A 19,549-nucleotide genomic window follows, 5' to 3' on the forward strand; every position below is an offset into this window, starting at 1 on the left:
TGTCGTAGACAAAATCTATGAAAGGCCAAAGGTTCTTGCCAATAGTCATAATGTGTCATGGCATGGATGATACCATTATGCCGATCCGAAATGACACAAATAGGATACCGATCACGGGCCACATTGTATCTTAGTTGTTCCATGAACCAAGACCAACTACAAATAGTTTCTTCGTCGACAATGGCATAGGCTAGCGGAATAATGTGGTTGTTGGCATCTTGCGTAACTGCAACAAGTAGTTTGCCTTTATATTCGCCCCGCAGATGAGTGCCATCAACACATATAACCGGTCGACACGTGTGAAATGCATCAATAGCCGGTCCAAAAGCCCAGAAGACATACTTAAATGTCTTCAGACGATCCGTACTATCAGAATGGTGCAACCACCTGATCACAGATCCCTGATTTGACTGCATAAGTGCATCAACATATTTCGGCAGTTCAGCAAAATTGGCATCCCAAGAACCAAATATAAGTTCAATAGCTTTGCGTCTGCCGTACCAAGCCTTTTTATAGGACACATCCACCTTCAAAACTTTCTTGACATGGCTTACTATATTCTTTACTTTAAACCCAGGATCATCTTCAATGCTACGAACTATGTGTCTAGCAATAACCGAAGATGTAAGACTAGCATTGCTATTACTCATCAAATCACCAACACAATTATGGTCGTTGACCCATTTGGTTATTTGCCACAGTCCATGAGTCTTTTTTTTCACTGCTCGGACACACCAGTCGCATGGAGGATACGATACGTTGGCCACAGTGGTGGTGCTCCTTTCAAATGCAGATTTACATTTGGCAACCCAAGTATTACTCTTGCTCTCAACAACCCTAAACTCCCTATTATGATTGATAGACCACATTCTAATAGCCCTGCTCAGCTGTTGTTTGCTCTCAAATCTCATATGTAGACATATGTGATTATTATCCTCACTAAATGTCACAATACGTTCCAACCCACTTTCATCAGTGAATTGGTCGTCATCATTTATATTTCCAAGGTTAGAGAAGAATTCGAATCCTCGTGGAACATACGAAAGGTTGGCAAATGCAGCAAAGGGCTGTTGGTTCCCAAGATCCTGGTGGACTACACGTCTTTCATTTTCGCCATCTGAGTCACTGTCTGACACATCTACCGACTCAGATTCTTCCACATCTTCTACATCATTTTCCAAATCATCATCTATCAATGTGTTACAATGACTTGGACCAGCAGTCGAATCGAAGCCATAAGAAGGCACATGATTCGGCGATACGTGGTCTCTAAAACTTTGAATCGAGTCAAGGCCTTCAACATATTCAACATCCGTCCTTAAGCCTGACGTGAACCGTGGCTCTACCACGTCCCTAACACAATCCCCATGTGGTCGTTGTGATACCGATGCTGTCTCTGGTACCACTGTACTAGAGTAGGATCGATACCTAGTTGGATCCATGCATGCATGGACAAGCGACATCATCGGCCCAATATTGGTAGTTGGTGGAATGAATGTGCTACTGACGAGAGGATTTTGGACTATTTCCTCCTTCTCGATATAAAGTTCAGCGATGTATGGGACAAGTTCGTTCCAGACATCATACATTATCTCCAGAGTTTCATCATCCACCACTGGAGAGACATTATAAGAAGTACGGCCACAAGGTTGGCGGAGAAATAAATTCAACTTGAACAGCCCCCTATCGACCCCCATGTATTCATAAATTCTATCCACCAGCTCATCATATCCAATTCTATGCCGTAATGAGAATGTACGGTTGGAAGTACGAGGCAAATAACAAATTGACCCATCTTCATAGTGTATTTTACCTCCCCAATAAAGAGATACTCGCAGAGGTCTTTCTATAGACATATCAAAGAAAACAATCCCTATGTTGGAAAAAATAAATTATAATTAGTAGTACAAAACTATGTAAAGTGTATTAATGTAGAAGGTCACCAATTTTTGTAAAGTTTATTAATCTAGTAATTCAATCATTTAAGTACCTATAAACTAATTAAGAATTCGTAGTTACTCAACTACTTATAATAAAAGCAACATATTATATACCACATAAGAAAGAAAGGTTAACAATTATTATTTGTAGTGAAATACAAAATAAGAATGAACAACAATAGTAGTTTATTTTTTTTTCCTATTGATACTACTAATAATTGATTAATCAATTTCTCTATTTTGTTATTATATATTTGAAAAGTTAAATTTCTTAAATGACATTGAATTCAACATTTGGGAAAAAATCTTTTACTCACATACATTTTTTTGTATAAAATAAAGCAATACGAAATTAAGAAATAAACAAATTTTGACTAATCTAGTCTACTTATTTAAACAATTGTTTAAAGAAAAAAAGGAAGAATTTAAAAAGAAAATTAACAAATATGATACATTAAAAGGGGTATATTTTTCCAAACATATCATTCAAGAGGGCAAAATGCCTATTATTATAGTTTAGGGGATAAATTGTAACTGGGTAAATAGTTTATAGGGATTTTTTGCATTTAACCCTTTATCAAACGAAAAAATTGTAATTTATTATTCCTAATAGATATATATATTTTGAAAAAATTACTTTTTATTATATATATTTTGCAATATATATATATTACACATTGTCATTACTTTTTTTAAAACAAAAATTTGATAGAATCTCCCCTTAAAAGTCTAATTACTTTATTTAATGCTCACAAGAGCTTAGCGAAGGCTTTTATTGTGAAAAATTGGAAGTTTTATGGATGAAATGGAAAATTAAGGTTTCGGTGAGAAGGGGGAAGAGTAAATCTGGAAACGGAGGAACCGAGCCCTCGGTTTCAGACATATTGCCAAAGGATCCGAGCACGGATCGGTTCTTGAAGCCCTCGGATCCCACAAGCCTCGGATCCGTCTCACCAGGAACACAGACGATCCCTCGGATCCGGCCAGGTTTACTTGGATCCGAGCTCGTATCTTATGGATCCGGGGTCGGATTTGTCTGGATTGACTTCGATCCGACCTCGGATCTTACTTCCTCTGCACTAACTGCAGAAAGTGCCATTTGCCAAACTTTTTCTCCCTTTTCCAAACTAATTGTCAGACTAACCATGGCAAGCTAATGCGACTCAAACCGAAAGAACAACAACGATTCATAAATTGCCAAAACATAACAGCCAGCTCAATTCAGCAAAACAAAAATCATGTTGTAACAACAAACAAACTGACAAACAAAAAAAAGAGATAAATTCATACCTCTTATGGCAAATTGGGAGGGAGGGGGGAGATGCACGGATTCCAGACAGCTTGGCAGGAATGGGACAGGTTGGTTTCAGCGGTTTTTTGAATTGGGTTTCAGACTGAGCTTTGTTGCCTTTTTTCTTTGTTGGTTTTTTTCTTTTCCGCAGAACAATAATGCGAGGTACATGACCTCGCATTTCTGAAATGCGAGGTACATACAACTCGCATTTGTGAAATGCGAGGTCATGTACCTCGCATTTCTGAAATGCGAGGTTACCTATTTTTTTTTTTATTTTTTTTTTTACTTTCGCTGTTACAAAATTTAAGGACAGTTCGCATTTATCAAATGCGAGCTCAAGGAGCTCGCATTTGATAAATGCGAACACCCCAAAAACAGAAACCAGTACACAAAATACCCCCTTTGTAGAATTTTTTTAAAAATCATAATAATTTTAGAAATTTCTCCAGAAACCTTAGATTGGCCAAACCCCGAACCTTGTAGGAAATGCATGTGAACTAAAAATAGTTTATTGGCGAGTTGGGCAGCCTTTTCTCTAAGTTGGTCATTAGGGACGAAGGAATTGAATACCGTGACCATACCAATTGTAGCATAATCCTAAGAGGGTACTCATCAAGACTGGCTTGGGATTTATTCTTACAAAACCGAAATTTTCATGCTGAGATGTAAATGACACATCCTTCATCTTTCTTGGCCATGGATTATCATGTTCCGAAGAAAGCCTGTGCCCCAATGACACATATTATTCGAAATTTGATGGTAGAATGGAGTCTAGAGAATGGCAGAAGCCCCACCCCATGTTTATAGATTGTAGAACATGAGATGGGGGTTTCCATGAAAGAAGATTGATCCAAGAGCAAGCAATTGGATTAGAAGTACGATATCACCAAATATTTTTGCGTTGTGGATACCAATTTCTTCTTGCACTCTTGACTCAAAGGTTGTGACCTGAGACAAGCCTGGAGCATATATATAAAATAAGTCTTTATAAAATTGGAGGATGCCACCAAATTAAAGAATTCTGGCAAACTCATTCTCAGAATAAAATTTCATTCGCATTGGACCTATTGTTCTTAGGCAGATAACTGAAACAAGGAAGTTTATATTCTAATCCCAGTTATGAAACCCTTTGTTTCTTTAATCAGTTTAATTTGAACTGCTGATAAAGATTCTTGTTCTCAAAGAATTCATGTAAAAAAATCTCTCCTTATAATGTTGAGCAAACACTTTAAATTTGTTGTGTGGCAATTCTTTAAATTAAATATGGTGCAGCCTTTTTGCGGCAAACTATTTCGAGGAATGGGGCATTCTGTTGACTTCCATTCTTTCTCTACTTATGAAGTCAAGGGGGCCTCACAATATATGCTAGAAGTCGGCCCTTCAAAGGCGAAAGCCCAAGCAGTGGCATTTTACTCATTGGCCTGAGTTTTTCTTTTCGCTTTTTGAGGTATATTATTTATGCCCATCAATTGTCACTCTATCACAAGTAGGTCGGCAAACGAATGGAATCGAAATTCTCACATTTAGAGCTCAATTTGAAATTTTGGACTCGAACTTGAATCCCATGTGAGTTTAAAATCTAAACTCGAGTACAATTCAATTTAATATTTGATGGGTTCGAACTCGATTCGAGAGTTCAAAAATTTATTTAATTCTTCAATTTTAATATCAAATTATCACTAATACATATATAATATCTATATAATAAAATAATAAATACATAACTCTATATAAAACATTAATAAATTTTTTAAATAAAAAATATTAAAAATTATTCAAATCGAATTAAGCCTCAACAAGTTGAATATCTACAAGTTTGAACTCGATTAGATACTATAAACGAATCTTAATTCTTTGTTGAATTCGAGATTGAGTTCATTGAAAATCAAATTTGATTCGAGCCCTTAACGAATCGAGTCCGAACTGTTCGTTAAGGATTCGATTTGTTTACAACCCTAGTTACAACTAGAATAGATTAATTTTTTCTCTAAAATGCATGAACTATTTTCCCAAATTTAAAAAATGAAGAAAATGTGCATATCTTATTATAGTGGCAAATGAAGAAAAGCACAGTAAAATCCATAACCTACAACTTGGTACACTAGCTTTTTTTTTTTTTCCCAATGGTACACTAGCTGATTGACATTCGTTTGGATTAATATTTTTTGGGGTGTTTTTCAAAAACTATACTATAACAATATATATATATATATGAAAAAATTGTAATTGTAGTTGTTTATTGGGGTGTTTTTTCAATTTTAAATGTTGTTGTGATATTTTCTAAAAATGAAAAAAAAATCATCACCACCATCACCCACCGCTATCACCAACCACCGTCACCACCCTTTCTCTCCTCTTCTTTCCTCCTCCTCTCTCCTCCCACTCCTTCCTCGTTTTTCCTCTTCCACTCTCCTCCCCCTCTCTTTCTCCCCCTTATTCCTCCTTCCTCTTCCTCCTTTTCCTTTTTCCTCCTCTTTTTTCCCTTTCCCTTCCCCCCCCCCCCGACTTTCCCCGCGACCTCTCGATAGCAACCAGATCTAGTCACGGCTAGAAGTTGTGACCTCAAACTCAAAGCAACCGAAAAGTTGTGGGCAAAAGTCGTGATAGCCTGATAGGGAGGGGAGAAAGAAGAAGGAGGGAGAGAGAGAGAGAGAGAGGTGGGTGGTAGGTTATTTTTTATTATTTGTTGTTTATTTTTTTGTTAGTTGTATTTGAAATGTGTATGAATAGTTAGTTTTGAAAGTGTTTTTGAAAGTATATTACTAGATCATTATATATTGAAAACTTATTTTTCAAAATATGAGAACTCCAAACAGTTGAGTACTTCACATGAAATTTATCGCATGTGTGATTGTCTAAGTTCTAATGTTATTATTGATGTTATTATTATTTTACGAATCAGAGCGACAAAAATGTTGAATCTTAAAGAATCATGACGGCAAAGCCACTCTACCTCTTACATTCTTGTGACTATTAACTTGTCATAAAATATTAATTATTAATATAATGTATTTATTTTGTCAATACTTTTTACCTCGGAGGAGCATTTCCTTATATTACTGTGACATATATTATAAATAAAAAAAGTGATAATAAAATGATCCAATAACTAATAACTCTTACAAGTTCAAGAAAATAACAATAAAATGTAGTCAATAAAATTATTTTGCCAACCACTGAAAAGGCTTAATTGATCCACAAATGAAATTTAATTGAGTGCCTAAATAGACATAAGAAGGGGTCTTGGCATTTCAAATCTTAAGCTCAAATCTTAAGGGCAAAGCAACATCGGGGTCGTTTCAAAATACCTCATATTTGTATGGACTTTTTTTGACATTTTAGAAGTCAGGAAACGCAACCAACAAAACACGCAGAAGGCTCGCGACATCAGCTTGAATGGAACCCCTCTATACTCGTCCAATTTGACAAGAAGGGGGAGAAAATAGAAAAAGAAGTAGCCCTTTTCAGGTCAAATTCTCCAGATGGATCTAAGCCCCGTAAGTTTAATTATTTTTTCCTTCTCTTTCTCATTTATCATCCTTTTTTGTATATTGTTCATGAAATTTCAATAACATATGTATGTATTCTGATCTGGGTTTGGCTATATTTGGAGCAGCATCATCAATTTATTATTTGAAATCCTAATGATTGATTGATGGTAACAACTATAGTCATCTGTTTTCCTGCTAATCACTTATATTTTGGCCTTCTTTGTCATAGATCTGCCAACTGAACTGAAAATTTTGAGCTAATTGATACCGATATTACACCTGACTTAGCTTCATATTAGAATTTTTGGTTGTTTTTCTCGATTCGAAAGTCTGGGTTTATCGGTTCCTGGACCTAAGTGAGGGAAGTGAGGCTCAATTGGTGGGACGAAGTGGTAGGACGGAATTTAGGAATTGTGAAATAGAAAAAATCCGTTTTTGTCAAAGTAATTGTTGCAGAATTTTTTCTTATTCATGATGAAATGCAGACAGGTTTTTGTAGAGTTTCTTTACAAAATCCACGTTGCTCAGTATACGCATGACACATTTGGGTACTGCATTTTGGGCGAGGTTATTGTAGTTAATCATATTTTTCAGTATCCTTGGCTAATGGCTAATGTCGATCTCTTACATAGAGCCTATCTGGGTTATCAGACACTTAGCATGGGTTATCAGACACTTAGCAAGCAAGTATAGTTTTCTGATGTAGTCATAACCCAATTGTAGGTCCTGTTACTTAGCTCAAAGCAAGATTCATTTGCTTTTTCTATGGCTTAATTTCAATTTTGAACAAGAGAACCGAGTCTCCCCCCTCCCCCCTCTCGAAGAGTGTATGCTCTTGTGAATGATTAACTGGTGATATTATGTTTGTGTGTGTTATTCTTTGAGATTCATGTGGTTGTCCTTTGTCTTGGAAATGCATGGTTTCTAGATTTTGTTAAGTAATTGCAGATTTACTCTAGAATACATGGCAATTTAGATAGTATGCTGGGAAAAATAGTTTTGGAGAGTGGGAGGAACGGACGGCAAAGTGTTTTCATTGGTGTACAATTTGTGGTAGAAGGTAGGAGGAACACTTACTGGAAAAGTCACCTAAAGGAAGATGAAATTGAGGTTAATTTAAATGAGAGAACACTGGCCATTGTCTTGACATACCATGTTTTGCATTTGGGAGTGATGGAGTACAACCTTTAAATCTACCCCTTATTTACTTGTAACATTTACTGGAATTAGTTGCCTGGACAAATTAATTAGAGAAAAAGTACACGCTCCTTGGCAATGTATGTCAAGTTCAATGCATATGGAGTCTGCATGCACAAGAGGTGGAGGTTTAGTGCCCATGTCATGGATGGTGCTTATGTGTCTAATGGGGCTTTATAGTGAAGACTTCTCACCAATGTCTGGCAAATTGTGATGGTTGGAGCAACAATGTATGAACGGATCAAAAGTCTGAGTATTACTAGCATTTGCTTCTAGTTTAGATTGTCATACTGATTTTGCTGCAGTTAATATGGTCTCATGTTCTCGAAAAGCAGTTTGGAGATTGCAGTGTGAGAAGCATGATTTTCTCAATTGTTAGAAATGGAATTTTGACTTGCACTTGGATTATTCCCAAACCAACCTATCATCTCCCCTTCTCCCCCCCCCTCCTTCCCCCCCCCCCCCAAAAAAAAAATAAAAAAACTTTCTTCCCAAGTGAAAGGACAATAAGAAAGAAAAGCTAAAAGCTGAGAAAAGATGTTAAATGTTGTTTGAAATTCATTATTTTCTGTGATCAGCCTGCAGGGGAGAATTATGCTCACCCAAGGATTTGCTTCTTCCATGTTCTATTCAAGGTACAGTGAGTTTATTTATCTGATAATGCTTCATCTTGTTTCCTTATTTAAGAAAAGCTATAAACCTTTCTATGTTGCTTTCACTTGACAGGCTGCAGCTTTGGCATTTTACATACTTTCAGCCTTATTTGTCAACAGTTTTGTCATCATTTTCGTGATTACCGTACTTCTTGGTGCCCTTGATTTTTGGGTGGTCAAAAATGTGAGTGGGAGAATCCTAGTAGGTTTAAGGTGGTGGAATGAAATCAATGATGAGGGTGAGAGTGTTTGGAGATTTGAATGCCTTGACCAGGAGGTGGGTGTGTTTTCTACGTACTCGTTATGCACTTTCTTGACTACTGATTCGTCAAAGCTTGTGTAACATGCCAGCTTATTTTTCATATCTTGTAGTCAATGGCTCGGATCAACCAGAAGGATTCATGGCTGTTCTGGTGGACCTTATATCTCACTGTAAGCAAATATTTTTCCTTGACAGCAACATTCTCTGATAAATCATTCTGCAGGAGTGAAAAGTTCTATAAGTATCCCAAATAAACCTAGATGCCTTGTATTAGCTTAATATTAGAAAGGTAAGACCAACTGACAAACCATGGAACATGCTACAAAAGTAAAAAGTTTAGACCGTATCAGTATGATGTGTGGAATGTCAGTGGACTTTGAGGCAGATTGAGGTATAGGTTAGTTCAATGGTCAAGAGTCTTTAAACTGGATCCCATAAGCAGTTTATAGCTGAATCTGTGTAAAAACCTGAAGGATCATTCTCTTTTCTGCAGGCGGTTGCTTGGATCTTCCTTGGAATATTTTCCCTCATAAGGTTTCAAGCTGATTATCTCCTTGTCGTTGGAGTCTGCTTGACTCTCAGCATTGCCAATATTGTTGGCTTCACTAGATGCCGTAAAGGTAACTTTGGTACCTTGAAAAAGATTTTCTATCTGAAAATCAGATGTGTTGTTTACTCTGTATGCATTTTCTGTACTTGTTTAAAATATGCTCCTGACACCTCCCTGTATGCTTGTCTTTAATTCTCAAGCTGAAAAGAAATAGGAATGAAAAGGAACTTTACTTGGAGAAATTGTCACAAATATTCATGTTGCTACCTCAGCAAGAAAACATAAACTGATTAAAATTGTTTCATTAGTGGTGTGTCGTGCTGCCCTGAAGTAAATTAATATGATTCAGTTACTTATGGAGAAGTTCAATTATCTGTATTTCGAAGACCGATGCTATCTGAAGATAATTATAATTTAAGTTCATCTAACAAAGAGAAATTGATGGATTAGAACATATTAGAATTTTAGAAACTACTGTCCTTTCCCGGTTGACATCAACGTATACAGGTCTGTAATTCTACTTGAGATTAGGACATTGTCGTTGCTGAACAGATTTTATGTTGTCCAATATGTAATTGATGTGACAGAGTCAATGGTGTTTTCTCAAAGATTTCATAATATTCTCTGGTAGATTGACGAGTGTTCATGAATCAATTTCTTAAACTGAAATTTGGCAAATGATGATGGCAGGCAGTCTTTGCTAAACACCGTTTGACTGACTGTACGTGAAGTTGTGTCTCTAAACGAATGAATAGTTTGCTGCCTGCATTTCTATATTCATTCTGAAATGTTTTGGCATGAGCATTACATTTATGGGATTGTGAATCTATTGCTTTTATAATAAGATCCATGATTTTGTAACTTAGTAATCTTAATAACCAGACACTTTGGCTGGAGCATTTCAAGTGTTCTTCTCCCCATTGGTTAGGTTATGTAACTGGTAGCCATGTAGCTCTGGGGTTTAAGAAAATTTTCTGGTGTTTTGCACCATTTTTTCCAAGTCAATTTTTAAAGATTCTACTGAGCTACTGACATGCCTTTACATGTTCCCTGCTAAAACCTGCATGCCAACATACGCACATACACACACACAGAAAATATGTCGATAAGCGTTTACCTTTTTCGCGGGATCATCAAATGTGTTTCCTGTATCTTTCAGATGCCAGGAAGCAGCTTGAAGCGTTTGCCACCCAGACCCTGGCTTCTCGAGTAACATCTACAATACAGTCGGCATTTAGTGTTGTTTGACTTGCTCGTCACTGACAGAGGAATACAATGCCTGAGAAGCCTTAACAGTTGGTCTTGTTGCATCATAGTGCATTACTGTATTAGATATCTGTTTCTTTCACACTTCTACATAGATATGAGAGCACATGAGAGAACTTACTATTGCTTTTTGTTTTTGAAAGGCCTTGTAGATGTTGAATACCAAAGGATTTGATAATCTAGTTTCATTTTGAAATCCAATTGATTCGTTCTTTCATTATGCTGGTTCCAGCTTTCTTTCCTCTGACTCTCCTCATAACGAACATATGTGGATATGATAGACATGCAATTGGATGGATTAGGAATTTTGGACTCGTGTCCTTCAGGCATTTTTTCAGATCTGACGAGTGAGGATGAGCAGATCATTTAGTTCGAATTTAATCCTCTGGGATATGCAAAAATGCTAGAAGTTTTGAAATGTTTTCATTATAGTTTAGTACTTTAAGATATATATAATTATATCAATTGAGCCCCCGAAAGTGTGTCTTGGTCTTTTGAACAAATTTGTTGGGTTGTCTCAACATTTTCAACTTTCTTTTTTAAAAATAAAAGTACAAGAGTAGAAGATTACATTTGAAACTCATAATAATGGGGTGAATATAAATGGACGAATACAAACAAATCATAGCTATTAGCTAACAAACATTACCAAAAAACAAGAAATATTAACCTATTTGGTAAGACTGGAGTTTGAAATTTTTTTTTTTTTAATTGAATGTCATTAGTATGGCATTTTGATTTGATCGATGGCAAATTTCACAATTTTGATAAGCTCTTTCCAAAAAATATAGTTAAATTTTATATACATTGATAAGTATACACAATTACAGTTGGAAATATGACATGTGCGTAAAATTTGAATATCAAATTTAAATTTAGATAAGTTGTCATGTATCCAATAACGATAGTTTATACATTGTTTGTATATAGAATATTATTCTCAAAAAATATTGCCTTAAAAGTACTCCCTCCAAACTTTAAAAAATTCATACCTCAAAAAGGTTTTTTTTATTTTTGAATAAAATCTTTGCCTCTTTCTGATTAAGCTAATAAAATAAAGAGCGTCTAATCAAAGTTTACACTAGATGTTAGTAATTAGGTCAAGTGAACGCAAATAATAGTGCAATATTATATTTATTTACAAGGAAAAATTTTAGTGGAAATATAACACAAAACTCGCAAATTTGGTCTTTCAAAGCATTTTTGGTGTCAATACAAAACAAGGTTTTAAATTGCACACTAAGTGATCGTTTGGAATTATGGTGACTTGTTGAATAACACTTCACTTAGTAGAGTTTTTGATAAAAGTATTAATTAAATGCTTAATCATCTTGTTTGGTCACACTTATGCATAAATACTTACTGTATTAGATAATGTGTAATTTCGAATTTTTTAAATGTACTTATTGCTTTATTCAGTTCAAAATTTATGATTATATTATCAAAAAATGCGCTATTTCTTTATTCATTTCAAAGTTTATGATAATATTATCAAAGTTTGTTTTTAATCTCTTGAAAAAAAAAGAGTCTAAAAACACTAATTTTCAAACTATGCTAAAAGTGTTTTTGAAGCTAAAAGTTCTAATCCTAAAATTACAAAACAATATGTCCCCTAAACACTTAAAAAGTGCTTTTATTACCCCTTTTTCTAAAGCTAAAAGCACCGCAATCCAAAACAAATAAGCTCTAAATTTTCAAATTTCATTTCCGAAACATTATCAATTTTTTTATTAAGCCAATAACAAGCGGTACAAATAGCCTTGTAATCATCAATTTTATTTGTGCTGGAGTGGAAATAATAACACTCTAAATAGTTACTTGATTGATCATAAGTTACAACACACAATGAAGAAATATGTTTATGCATTGATTTTAATGCTGGTCATCCATGGTTCTCCGTGAAAAAAATTGAAAATTCACTCCAATCCCGGTTTGAAAGGGAACTACAGGCAAGTTATAAAAATGAGTGGTTTGATTTACAAAAAGATTCGGGTTGTAGTACAATTTCTGAAAAATTTGGGACAAAATTACATTAATATTAAATTCAGGGACTAAAATAATTAATCACCAAAGCTAAATTAACCACTGTTAAAATGGAAACAAGATCAAGAAGGGGCTGACAGTTGAGACCCGCTGGATGGCAGTTGTGATTTGTAGCTGAATTGTAGCATTACATCCGAAAGCCTCATCACTAAGGACAAAGCAAAAGCCAAAGAAAAAGGAGATGTTGCAGTGCATATTTCTTCTTTCGGATTCTGGGTACGTTTCATATCTTTTATTTATAACCCAATTGAATTCTCAAGTTTTAATTTCTGTAATGTTTTTTAAATTGACAATTCCCTGCTCGATTACTCATATGGTTTCTTATCTGGGTTCTTATCCTTTTGTGTAAAATTTAAGAAATAAGTGAGCTTTCTTTAAGTATGTAAAGATTAAATCCGTATAGGTGCGAGAATTCATCGAGCACTTGATTAAATGAAGGAGTAGTTTTTTTTTTTTTAATTTCTTTTTCACATTGAATGACTGTGAAATATGTAACTACATCCAGTGAGGTATTGCTTGAGAAACAGCTCACTGGGCACCGGGTTGATCGGTCCATATGTGCTTGGTTTTGGGAGCAATCAATTGCTCAAGGTGACTCTTTTAAGGTATCCATCCATCCATCCTTCTGCTGCTCAATCTTTTAATTTTTAAATGATTGTTAGTGGCACTAAATGTTTAAGATAAGGGTTATGTTTGTCCAATGATCAGTTTAAGGAGTCCTGAAGTTCCAAGTTCGGCATGTGCCAAACCCTACCATTCTTATTCCTTACATTACCCATTTAACTTTGTCCAAGTACTACATAGTACTATATAGTTCCATGAATGGGTACCATTTGGCATGCGCCAATTCAGCAGTTTGAATTTTTCCAGTTTGATAGATGGGTTGAAAGTTTAATGGTCTTGTTCTGTTAAGTGTGTGCAATTGGTGAGAATGGATTATGGATGTTTGTTCCTAGCCTTAGAAGAAAGGTTTAATTCTCACCATCTTCGCCATCATTCCTACTTCTTTCCCCACCTGGGGCTTGTTGATTCAATTAAGGCCTCACTTTGATCTCTTTTCTTGATGAATGTTGTAGTTTATGCCTGTAATTGCTTCGCCAACACATTACATTTTCCAAGTTTTTCGGGAAGGTATCACATTCTTGGCATGCACCCAAGTTGAAATGCCACCTTTGATGGCAACTGAGGTGAGCTTTGAGGGACTGCACCCTCATGCTTTTTAAAATTTACATCTACTGTTTTGATTAATTCATTCATTGCTAGAAGATATATCGTGGAAATGTTGCCATACTTGCAACTTGAGCTGGCAGGGATGTTTCAAATAGAAAAACTACTGCATGGATCATTTTCTGGAGTTTTGTCATGTATGCATTGTAAAACGGGATCAGATTACCCCTTTGACTATTTAATGTTTAGTTCCTTTGCAGAGTCGCTGATGTACTTTCAGATTATCTTGGAGGTCTGAATGAAGACTTGATAAAGGACAATTTTGTTATCGTTTATGAGGTATTTAGTCCTCTTCTCCTTATTTTTGTAACAGAATGCTGGTATTGATGTTAAGTTTTCTTCTCTGGTTGTGCATGCTATCAATAATGGAAGTTAAATTGCAGTATAATGGAGTAATTTGCTGTTTGTGGTTAATTGTAAGTTGTAACTGCACTTCTTGCTTCTGTAGTATTATGGAGCATATGATAGGTAATCAAAACCTGTGGCATGCTCACTTGCACATATAGTATTAGGCTTAAAAAAGTGTGGTGTTATTTAATTTTGTTTGCAAATTTATCTGAAAAATGTATAATCTGGTCTCGTGGACATTAACTCATTCTGCAGAAATTTGGTTTCTCCTTGTGGCATTTGCAGCGAAGCAGATATTAGGAAAACAGTTGCATCCTCACCTTAGTCTTTCTTTCTTTTGCTATCTTCGTTATCTGAGGGTGGGCTGGACTTGATGAAATTTAAGAGACGTTCTTATAGATATCAAGCACGGGTCTCTTTTCAGACTTTTCTAGTTAGGAAAGCCTTGAGCTTACAGATTTCTGGATGCTTCTCTGGAATTACTTACTGAAAATCGAGCACTTACACTGCATGAACCATAAGGAGCATACCTCTTTTTGACTTTGTGTTGGAGTCTTTTTCAAATTTTATTTCCTCAAATAGTTTTTTATGTTTTATTTCTTGTTTAAATTGGGTCAGTCCCTTTAATAGTTTTGCTTTGGTAGAAATTAAATTGGCCAAACTAATGATCAGTGGTTGCAACTTGCAGCTTCTAGATGAGATGATTGATAATGGCTTTCCTCTTACAACAGAACCTAATATTTTGCGAGAAATGATAGCACCTCCAAATATTGTTAGCAAAGTGCTGAGTGTTGTGACTGGTACCAGCTCAAATGTAAGCAATACGCTTCCTGTTGCGACAGCCTCTTGTGTTCCGTGGCGGAAAATGGACCCAAAGAATACCAGCAATGAGGTTTATGTTGATCTTGTTGAAGAAATGGATGCAATTATAAGCAGGTATGACCAACCTTTTACCCCCATTGTTCTCTCTCTCTCTCTCTCTCATACCTGATTATGGAAAATATATTATTTTAATATGTCACCCAGCCTTGTGGTCCCTTTTCTAACACTCAATATACAAGAAGTTATGAATTAAGCTAAGAAAGCTTTGAAAGCATGAACCATGACAAACTAAGCTATTCATTTTAGGCAAAGTAGACTCATTGAAACGACTATAACTTGTACAAATGTTATCCCACAATTAAACTTTTATGGTATTGGCTTTTTGACTTTTGTCAATGTTTTATATTTTTAAACCTTAAGTTCTTTTGAAGCCAATGGAAATAACCATATACAGAGTTGGCAACTTTTTTAGACTCCGTGTAAATGGTGTGAGTCTGCACCATCCAAGTTACTTTCCTGAGAGTTTGAGAGAATATTTATATGCCAAAATATTGAATCTCTTGAATTTGGAACCATAAGGTTTGCTTGCCGTGATATAGCTGATAGTGACATTACATACTTTTTACCCCTGTTGGTTTTCCTTTGTTTTTTTTTTTTTTCTATGCCACTTTTCCTTCTCTTGCAGTCAACTAAATTGCTTTGCCTTTCTCATTGACATCTCTTAGATATGATACTTCCTGTAGTGTTGATTTTTCCATGTGATTTGATCATGATGGGGAATGCGGCATTGTTTCAAAAGAGTTGAACAGTCATAGTTCAACACTAATTATCTTTTCTTTGAAGCGTGCTGCAATAGTTGTATCACTTTCTGATTTTCTCTTGATTTGTGCTGCCCAGGGATGGAACTCTGGTGAAATGTGAGATTTATGGTGAAGTTCAAGTTAATTCTCATCTTTCTGGTCTGCCTGATCTTACCCTCTCATTTGCAAATGCCTCCATCTTGAATGATGTGAGGTTTCATCCCTGTGTCCGACTTCGTCCATGGGAATCTCAGCAAATTTTGTCATTCGTCCCACCAGATGGGCAATTTAAGCTCATGAGTTACAGGTAGTTGAAAGGAGAATAGTTTTACCATGTGATGCCTTCATGATTAGCTGGAGATGGGAAACTTGCAGTTTATGTTGTTCAGCATTCACTGTTAAACTGCCCTTGAGATAAAAGTACAAACAGTATGCATCCGTGTGAATATGCATTCTAAACGTAATGCTCATTTGCAATTATTTTGCATTTTTTGGTTTATGCTGCTGTGGTCATTTACTCCCTGAGTCAAAAGTATGTAACGGCCAAAAAGTAGGAAAACAGAGTACACCAATAAACGTTGGATGCTTAGAGAGGCTAAAAATTTTCGACTGCAACATAGTGATGCAATGTGAGTTTTGTATGCTTGGTTAAACTTTTCATTTAACCTTTGTAGGGTTAAGAAGTTGAAGAATATTCCAATATATGTGAAGCCCCAGTTGAGCTCAGACTCTGGAATATGTCGTATCAGTGTTTTAGTTGGGATAAAAAATGATCCACGAAAGCCTATTGATTCCATAACAGTGGAATTTCAACTGCCTCCTTGCGTTTTGTCAGCTAATCTTACACCAAATCATGGAACAGTGAACATCCTTGCTAATAAGGTACTAATGTTCTTTGATCATGTATGTCACCCCTTTAGTTAATTGCTTTTCTCCCATTTTTATGATTGTTTCTTAGGTTCTGTTCTGATTCATATTGGACCTATTGGTAATTCATTCTTGACTTCTCTGATGCAGACTTGCTCTTGGTCAATTGGGCGACTGCCAAAAGATAAAGCTCCTTCACTGTCTGGGACATTGGTGCTTGCGGCTGGTTTGGAGCGGCTACCTGTGTTCCCAACCTTTCAAGTGGGCTTCAGGGTTATGGGCACTGCCCTCTCTGGCCTACAAATAGATAAGTTGGACTTTAAGAATCTACCCTCACGCCCTTACAAAGGTTTTCGAGGTCTCACTAGGGCAGGAGAATATCAGGTAAGGTCATAATCCGAGTCTCCGTGTCCTGGCTGCTTCAAGCTATCTAAAACCTACCAGATTGAACTCCAATTCATTTCCAAACAATGATGCACCGTGGGATTTTTGTCTTCTTTTTTGAGGTTTTTGGGGTTTCTGGGGGATGATTTCTTACTTTTGTCATTTTTTCCATTGACACTGTATATTGAGAATGCCGTATGATGACAAAAAGGAGAAGAATGCCATCTTGTAGCACACTTGTAGCTGGTACCAACCCTAAAATTACATATTCCAGTTCGTTCTTTTCCATCTTGCATTACTATATTTGCCATTCTTGTTAAATCTGTAGCATGAGAGAGAAAATGATACTATGTAATTCTTCTGAAAGAGCATCAGATAACATAATACAATGAAATTGATTTCAATAGAAAATTAAAATCATTGCAGAATTACTACAATTTACTTCCAAACCAATAACTTTCAGATGAGAAAGAATATTGCTGGAAAATTTTGCTAGTACTCAGCTGGAGTTACTGATCAGCAAACGACAAACAAACACCAAACTAACATCCTGATAGGAGAAGCTAACAACATCCTGTCGGAATTAGAAGCCAAAAAGGTGAAATGAATCATAGAACAGTATTCTGATGCCCGAATCATCTAACAAACAGTACAAAACTCTTGAAGGCAGGCAGATCTAAGCCACCACTTTGTTTACTCTAAAGGAATCCATGACTTCACGAATGTCATTTTCTTCTTCTGCAAACACCTTTTCAGGTGTTTGTAATCTTAGTTCATATAAACGGTTGTTTTCAACTCCAAGAACTGAGAGGTACCGCCTATCCCATTCCAGACGGGCTACTCTGTCCTGTGGCATAACTGCCAACTCATTGTTGTTCGCATATGATTTGATGTTCACCTGATAGCACAAAACACAAAAAATCAGCGCAAAAGATACAAAATCCCTGTAATGCAGTGAAGAATCTCGCATAAAACTATATTACATTTGTATCATGAAACGATCATTAGAACATCTAAGCTTTGATAAGATATGCTATCGAAACAGAAGCTTGTTTGAAGACCTGACCTCGACTTGATAGTACAACTTTCCATCATCAGCTGTTCTTGAAGTAGTAGTAAGAATCCTCGACTCACGTCTGACTCCAAGTCTAGTAGACATAAACTCGGTCAAGTATTGCCGGAGAACTTTCTTTCCGGCTTCTTCAGGTGGGCCTAAATCTTCTACACTCTTGTATCTGGAAGATGAAGGAGAGGAGATCTCCACTGACAAATTCTCATCAAGAACGAGAGGATCCCTGAAGAATATATCTGCACCAGCACCGCGGACTTGAATCCAGTTCTGAGGGTACTTTAACGAATAGCCATCAAAGGTATCTACGTATTCCCTGAATCCAACAGATTGAGCAAATGCAGCATCACGCAAATCAGGGTGTGAGAGGATGAAACTTGAGAAGATAAAGGCGATTGCACCTCTTCTTGGAACTGCAAAATCTTTATTCTGGTTATATATTAGAAATGTCTTGTAAGAAACCACAGAAATACATATTGTCATCATTGTGCAGGGCGGAAACATTCATAAGCGTTGCTTTAGATAATACTTAACAAGGAAAATGAAACTTAACCAAAAACACAAACTCCTAAAATTTTTGCAAATTGGTATAGTTTCAGTTCAAATCATAATGAATGGTAATTCCTATGAGTGATCACTTTTCTTGGTAATTGAGATCAAGAATGCTGTTTGCCAGCACGAATATCACTTTATCAAAATATTTGAACACGATTGATCTACATTTAAGAGCAAATCTTTCATTAACCAACTGATACACGGGTAACACCGGCTCAGAATAAACTATACGTATTTAACCTCATTGAGAGATTTAATCAATTTCTTGATAGGGTAGTAATCTGAAATCAAACTAGACCAATGTGGAGAAGCAAAGAAAAGCACAATTCATTTCCAAAATGTTAGAACAAGAAAAAAAAAGACCCAAAAACCAAAAAAGAATTGAACAATTGGCACCAGATAATTTGGTTCAGAGGACTTACAGACGATAGTCTGCAAGAAACAGCAAAGGCATGGCTACGTTTAATCCTCGAGAAAGGCCCGAGCGGTATCACAAGCCCACTTGCGGGACTGCTCAGCAGCTTCATCTTGTCCACCGTCGTTGTGAATCCGGGACGCATCTGTCCGAGGACACTGGCCATTTTGCTTTTACGGGTGGAGGGTGGAGGGTTTGGGGTAGTTGTTGGGTTCTTGGGATTTGGCTAAGGAGCCATTCTGGTTTTGCAAAGATGTGTAGGAAAAGGATAGGGAGTATGTTATTTTGGATTCTTTCTATCTTTTACTTGTTTATACCTTTTATTTTTGTGGGAGGTCTGGTTATAGTTTACCACCGTTCGAGAAG

The 19,549-nt window shown here is 36.1% G+C and overlaps 3 protein-coding genes across 4 annotated transcripts; 2 read left to right on the top strand and 1 right to left on the bottom strand.

Annotated features, from left to right (window-relative positions):
• Nucleotides 1-6,615: 6,615 nt before the first annotated feature.
• LOC113761433 (Golgi apparatus membrane protein-like protein ECHIDNA) lies at nucleotides 6,616-10,873 on the top strand. The gene is made up of 6 exons (XM_027304418.1): nucleotides 6,616-6,731; nucleotides 8,501-8,557; nucleotides 8,649-8,852; nucleotides 8,948-9,007; nucleotides 9,331-9,457; nucleotides 10,547-10,873. The coding sequence occupies exons 1-6, from the start codon at nucleotides 6,717-6,719 to the stop codon at nucleotides 10,633-10,635; spliced, it is 552 nt and encodes a 183-aa protein (XP_027160219.1). The 5' UTR covers nucleotides 6,616-6,716; the 3' UTR covers nucleotides 10,636-10,873.
• A 1,918-nt stretch (nucleotides 10,874-12,791) lies between these two features.
• On the top strand, nucleotides 12,792-17,430 carry LOC113761436 (AP-3 complex subunit mu-like). 2 transcript variants are annotated; one of them, XM_027304420.1, is made up of 8 exons: nucleotides 12,792-12,912; nucleotides 13,202-13,301; nucleotides 13,773-13,883; nucleotides 14,113-14,202; nucleotides 14,960-15,207; nucleotides 15,991-16,200; nucleotides 16,568-16,775; nucleotides 16,911-17,430. In XM_027304420.1, exons 1-8 carry the CDS (start codon nucleotides 12,878-12,880, stop codon nucleotides 17,154-17,156), a joined length of 1,248 nt encoding a protein of 415 aa, XP_027160221.1. In that variant the 5' UTR covers nucleotides 12,792-12,877; the 3' UTR covers nucleotides 17,157-17,430. The 2 variants fall into 2 exon arrangements, with proteins under 2 accessions (XP_027160221.1, XP_027160222.1); XM_027304421.1 differs by lacking the exon at nucleotides 13,773-13,883.
• Nucleotides 17,431-17,519: 89 nt separating this feature from the next.
• On the bottom strand, nucleotides 17,520-19,517 carry LOC113761438 (psbP domain-containing protein 1, chloroplastic-like). The gene is made up of 3 exons (XM_027304424.1): nucleotides 19,191-19,517; nucleotides 18,211-18,642; nucleotides 17,520-18,042 (listed from the first exon to the last, which is right to left on the bottom strand). Exons 1-3 carry the CDS (start codon nucleotides 19,347-19,349, stop codon nucleotides 17,821-17,823), a joined length of 813 nt encoding a protein of 270 aa, XP_027160225.1. The 5' UTR covers nucleotides 19,350-19,517; the 3' UTR covers nucleotides 17,520-17,820.
• Nucleotides 19,518-19,549: the final 32 nt, after the last annotated feature.

Source organism: Coffea eugenioides, chromosome 2, assembly GCF_003713205.1.
Source record: "Coffea eugenioides isolate CCC68of chromosome 2, Ceug_1.0, whole genome shotgun sequence".
In the NCBI taxonomy this organism is placed as follows: domain Eukaryota; kingdom Viridiplantae; phylum Streptophyta; class Magnoliopsida; order Gentianales; family Rubiaceae; genus Coffea; species Coffea eugenioides.

Coding starts and splice junctions, on each gene's coding strand:
- LOC113761433 (XM_027304418.1), top strand. Junction 8,558..8,648: donor TCTTCCATGTTCTATTCAAG/GTACAGTGAGTT, acceptor TTCACTTGACAG/GCTGCAGCTTTGGCATTTTA. Junction 8,853..8,947: donor TTGAATGCCTTGACCAGGAG/GTGGGTGTGTTT, acceptor CATATCTTGTAG/TCAATGGCTCGGATCAACCA.
- LOC113761436 (XM_027304420.1), top strand. CDS start 12,878: ATGTTGCAGTGCATATTTCTTCTTTCGGATTCTGG. Junction 14,203..14,959: donor ATTTTGTTATCGTTTATGAG/GTATTTAGTCCT, acceptor TGCAACTTGCAG/CTTCTAGATGAGATGATTGA. Junction 16,776..16,910: donor TGAACATCCTTGCTAATAAG/GTACTAATGTTC, acceptor TCTCTGATGCAG/ACTTGCTCTTGGTCAATTGG.
- LOC113761438 (XM_027304424.1), bottom strand. CDS start 19,349: ATGGCCAGTGTCCTCGGACAGATGCGTCCCGGATTCACAACGACGGTG. Junction 18,643..19,190: donor TTTCTTGCAGACTATCGTCT/GTAAGTCCTCTG, acceptor ATATATAACCAG/AATAAAGATTTTGCAGTTCC. Junction 18,043..18,210: donor AGTTGTACTATCAAGTCGAG/GTCAGGTCTTCA, acceptor TTGTGCTATCAG/GTGAACATCAAATCATATGC.